At 43.2% G+C, this 5427-nt stretch overlaps 1 protein-coding gene across 1 annotated transcript; it reads right to left on the reverse strand.

Annotated features, from left to right (window-relative positions):
- Positions 1 to 465: 465 nt before the first annotated feature.
- Positions 466 to 4981, reverse strand: LOC142202529 (beta-4C adrenergic receptor-like). The gene has a single exon (XM_075272685.1). It carries the CDS (start codon positions 4863 to 4865, stop codon positions 3603 to 3605), a length of 1263 nt encoding a protein of 420 aa, XP_075128786.1. The 5' UTR covers positions 4866 to 4981; the 3' UTR covers positions 466 to 3602.
- Positions 4982 to 5427: the final 446 nt, after the last annotated feature.

Consider the following 5427-nt stretch of genomic DNA (forward strand, 5'->3'; position numbering starts at 1 on the left):
TCTATTCAGAGGAGGATTCGGCGCCAAAATCCGCCCCCTCTTGCCCCATGCGAATGAGCCCTAAAGGTAGGAGAAAAATAACCTTTCTCAAGGCTATTCCTACATGTGATTGAGAAAAAATGTAATTTTAATGATAGGATCCCTTTAAAGGTGATGTGAAGGATTTAGTGTAAACTCTGGGGGTGACCGGGTGGGGGTATAAAAAAATCAAAGTCACCTGTCCTGGGGCTTATCAGTCAGTGTAAGGAAGTGATGACATTTGACACGTTTATTGGTCACATGGGTTGTTTATAGCTCAGTCCCATTCGAGTGAGTGGGCCGAGGTGTTATACCAAGCACAACCACTACACAATGTCCGGCGCTGTGTGTGCAGCACTCACTCCATGAACTGTTTCACACACACTCTCCATACCCATAGTGATTAGACCACCCAGTAACACTCCAGACAGCGCCCCCTTGTGGCATAGTACACATTTAATTACATATAGAAAAATAGACAGTTCTGTCAGATAGTTCCTCCGTTAATACTGTATATACATAATTTAGATGATAATTTATACAACATTATTACACATTATACATTAATACCCTCTGTAATGCGATACACGTATGTGCGTGTCATCCTAAGCATGTGCAAAAAAAAAAATTAAACATCTGCATGTGGGTGACAAACATTGCACAAAAATCGAAAGTCCCATGTGTTGTGTGTACTGTGCTGTATAGATATGTACAGATGGATGGAGAGATGTAGCAGAGCTGGAGTTGTGTTTTTTAAAGGGATCATCTTATCAGGACAACCCCTTTATGATATGGACTTCATGGAGGGGGGCCAGAGTAGAGAGCGTACATAAGTCATACATGGCGGATTTGTATAGTATATAGGCAACTATTTATTTGAACGGTTGCATGTAATACCCCTATTCCCCTGTAGTGGCCGCTGTTGGTAAATTAGCAGCCAATGGCAATTTTAACTTTAACTCTTTGTTCTCCATTGTCAATCCATCTTTATTAGTAAAGATAATGCAGATTTACACATAGGCCTAAGTAAAACCACCCTGAGATATCATACCATAACAGAGACGCTGAGTGACAAACTCAGCTCTGCTGTGTCATATAAGCAATGAAATTTCCTCACTGAGGGACTATTAAAGGATTATCTTATCTTATCTTATGTGCAGGAATTTCACAGCATGTTAGTTGACATGTAACAGAACGAACTCCACTCTGCTACATCTAGTCTAGTCTAGTATTAGGTCCACCATTTAGCCTGGTATAGATAGAACAGCAGATATGACTTTGTCATTTGGTACTGCTCACTAGAATATAGAAATGTCTTGTCACCTGTTTTACACAGGACGGTAAGAAAGGCTGATAGTTAAGTGACAAAGTCAGCTCTGCTACATCCGTATGCCATACTAAGCGTAGGTCTGATACCCTCCTTGGTCATATAATAAGAACATTCACTTTTGAACTCAGGCATATACGGCTGCCATATGGAATATATAGGGGCCGGACGGGAACCCCATGTGACATCATTTTGACCTTTAGATGATGAGAAGGGGTAGGGGTGGGGGACATGGGGGGTCTTCCTAAAAAATGTCCAATTTTCCTGAGGATAATGTGTATTCTAATATAACATGTCAAAGATAAAGTGCATAAGAAATGTCCTATAGACAGATGTAGCAGAGCCGAATTTGTTATTGCCGCAATCCCTACTGATAACAAACTGTAAGGGCTACACATGGAGGTACCGGGATGTACTAAGGGACATTATATAACAAATTCATCTCTGCTGCCTTTAGGCATGTAAACAGTATGTAGCAGAGTTGACTTTGTTGTTTGCACCATTCCTGATGTCAAACTGAAGGTATATCTGCTACTCTCTACGCAGGAGACGACATGGATGTAGTAAAGCAAGACAAATTGCAAATTCATCATCACTGCTTTTGTGTAGGTATACGATATGTAGCAGAGCTGGATTTGTTATAGGTTCATCTCTATATAGCATGCTACCCTGATGTACTAAAGTAAAGAGTTAAATAACAAATTCTCCCCTGCCGCTACGCTATGTAGTAGAGCTGGGTTTGTTATTGGCACATAATGTCATGTATTTCCTGGGACTTCTATAGGACTGCAGGTAAATCTAGCGATTGTCTCTTCACCGAGAGAAAAGGGTTACATAACAAATTCATCTCTGCTGCTCCTGTGTAGGTATGCAGCATGTAGCAGAGTGGAATTTGTTACTGATGTCATACTGTAGGTAAACATACTACTACTCTTTACATATGGAGATACTTGAATGCAGTAGAGATAGGAGTTTAATAACAAATTCACCTCTGCTGTATCTGTAGATGTACAATATGTAGCAGTGCTGACTTTGTGATTTGCTCAACTCAAATTGATGATAGGATTTCTATACTTCGGTGTCATTAGGACTTTCTTCTGTTCATCCCTACCTGAGCTACCTGAATGTACGAAAGATAATTAAATAACAAATCCCTTGCTGCTGCTCCTGTGTAGGTATACAATATGTAGCAGAGCTGACTTTGTTATTGGCACAATACATACTGTAGGTAACCCTACACGAAGCTCTCTGGATCTACTATAAAAGTTAAATGACAAATCCCTTGCCGCTGCTCCTGTGTAGGTATACAATATGTAGCAGAGCTGACTTACTGGCGTAAAGAATAGAACCAAATAACAAACTCCTCTCTACTGCGTTTGTGCATTTATGTAATATGTAGCAGAGTTGAATGTGAAACTCAAAATAACAAACTCCTCGCTACTGCGTTTGTACATTTATGTAATATGTAGCAGAGTTGAATGTGAAACTCATTCCTGCTGCTCCTGTTGATGTACAGTATGTAGCAGAGCTGAATGTGCTATTAGCTATGTGTTTATTGTAGTACATAGGGCTGAAAGTCAACCTACTACACATCTCTACTCAGCGGGTTAAGCGACAAATTCACCTCTACTACTCCTGTTGAGATATACAGGATGTAGCAGAGCTGACTTTGTCCCAGTTTTTACTGTTTTACATAGAGCAGAAGATGACTTTTCTACACGTCTCTACTCAGTGACTCTCTAAAGAAAAAGCACCACATGACAAACTCATCCCTGCTGCTTTACCATATCCAATATGTAGCAGAGACGAATGCGTTATTTAAGGTTAGCGGTGGTCATAAGTTAATATATTGTATTTGTATATATGCATGTAAGGTTTCTGACACCGAATGACAAGCTCAGCTCTGCTACATAAGGACATACAATGAATCTAACACTAAGATGTTGGGGGGGGGGGGGGTCACTTTGAAGGGACCAGTAGTCTTAAATTAAGATAAGGGGGGGTATAAAGCACATACATAACATGTCAGGAGCCACCTCTACCCCTGGAGGAGTCCATACTGTATCACGTAAACATGTCTGGTTTTGCACAGCAGTAAGGAATAGGCTGTCGGTGCCTATGGACGATAGGCATGAAGATACATGGACATTCGCCTCGGTTATGTGTTCTCTGGTGAGGATTGTGCAAAGCGTCATCTTCTGTAAAACACAGGGGTCGACCCCATTGACTCCATGGAATGAAGGCTCCATTCAGTGGCTTACAGGTCGGGCCCGTCACGATGGTGGGAGTTGCCGGGGCTGTTTTTCAGGCTGGTCTCCTCTGTCCGGCTACTACACCGACTACTACTGCTAAGGCTCCCATTGCCCAGCTCAGCGTCCGGCAAGTGCTTGGTCCCGTCAAAGGTTAGCTGGTTGCTGGAGGCATACTGGCACCTTTTAGGGTCCTTGGACAAAGCGTGTAGCTTTCGGTCCACCGTCCTGGGGCAACATAAAAGTTTCTTGAAGGCTTTCCTAAAATCTGGACTCCTACAATAAATGATGGGGTTCAGCCCTGAGTTGACGTAGCCCAACCAGTTCAAGAACAAGAAGATATCGTCTTCTATTAAGGCAGTGCAGAAGACCTTGATGATGTTGGCCACGAAGAAGGGAAGCCAACAGAGGGTGAAGATGCCCATGATGATACCCAAAGTCTTGAGGGCTTTGTGTTCTTTGATGGCCAATAACCCTGAGGGTCTTCTTTTAGAGGTCCTTCTGTTTTTGGTTGAAGGCAACGGCGTGCCATTACTGAACCTCAACTTGTCCTTCTCTATCAGGTTGACCTGTTTGGTGGCCACTATAAATACCCTGACGTACACGAAGATCATGATGACCAGGGGAACATAGAAGGAGATGGTGGAAGACACAATGGCGTAGGGCATGTTGGTGACAAAATCGCAGCATTTGGGGTCATTGTAACAATCCTGGGCAACTCGGTTGTTGGTGTCTCTCCACCAGTGGTTCATGATAGGCAAGAAGGAGATCAAGGCAGATACTGCCCATACGAAACAGACCACAATCCTTGCCCTGGCTTTGGTCACCAACATCTCATACTTCAAAGGTGAGGTGATGGCAATGTATCTGTCCACAGCGATGACACACAAGGTCTCGATGCTGGCCGTGACACACAGGACGTCCACTGAGGTCCACAGCTCACACACGATGGTGTCATACAACCATTCCCCTGTGATGAGGATGGTGGCACCTGGTGGCACCACCAGGACTCCCATGATCAAGTCCGCACAAGCCAAAGAGGTGATGAACACATTGGTCATAGTCTGCAACCTCGGAGTCTTGGCTATGGCGATGATGACCAGAAGGTTTCCGAAGACAATCATCAAGATCATGAAAGCCAAGGTTGTCCCTACCATCCATTTCTGGGAGAAGGTGAGGGTATGCCCACTACTGCTGCTAGTGCTGCTGCCAGTGCTGGAGTTCAGGTTCGGCAGAAGATCCGACAGGTTGACCTCCTGGCAAGGAGCCATGGTGAGGAGAAGGATGGCGGTGAGGCTACTACCAGCAGCTCAGTCCTGGTGGTGGTGGTGGGTGCAGAGAGGGCACAGCAGCCCCATGGAGCAGCGAGGAGCTTGTGCCATGTCAGGCTGCCGGAGAGCAATGAGCAAGTGCGGGCTCAGGACTCAGCTGCTGACTACACTATGGCAGGGATCCCTGGGAGGAGTCAGGAAGCTAGCAATCATTAAAGGGACAGGCCGCCTATTACTACATAGCTGAGACATACTGAGGGTGATAGTAAAAGCCGCAGCACACAGAGTATAATATACGAGATATCCAGTGTATTATATAGTATATATATAGTATAGTGTATACAGTATAGAGAGACATATATAATACTTGTGATCTAGTGTTCTATAAGAAGTAGGCAAAGGCATTCTGGATCTACAGACAGTATAGAACACGTAACAACCATAAAGCTGAGTGTTATAGGAATATAATAGCAAAATAGCATAATAATAATAATAATAATAATAATAATAATAATAATTACTGTAGAAGCATTCATAATAGTAATATTAATAAAATATATAA

Source organism: Leptodactylus fuscus, chromosome 5, assembly GCF_031893055.1.
Source record: "Leptodactylus fuscus isolate aLepFus1 chromosome 5, aLepFus1.hap2, whole genome shotgun sequence".
In the NCBI taxonomy this organism is placed as follows: domain Eukaryota; kingdom Metazoa; phylum Chordata; class Amphibia; order Anura; family Leptodactylidae; genus Leptodactylus; species Leptodactylus fuscus.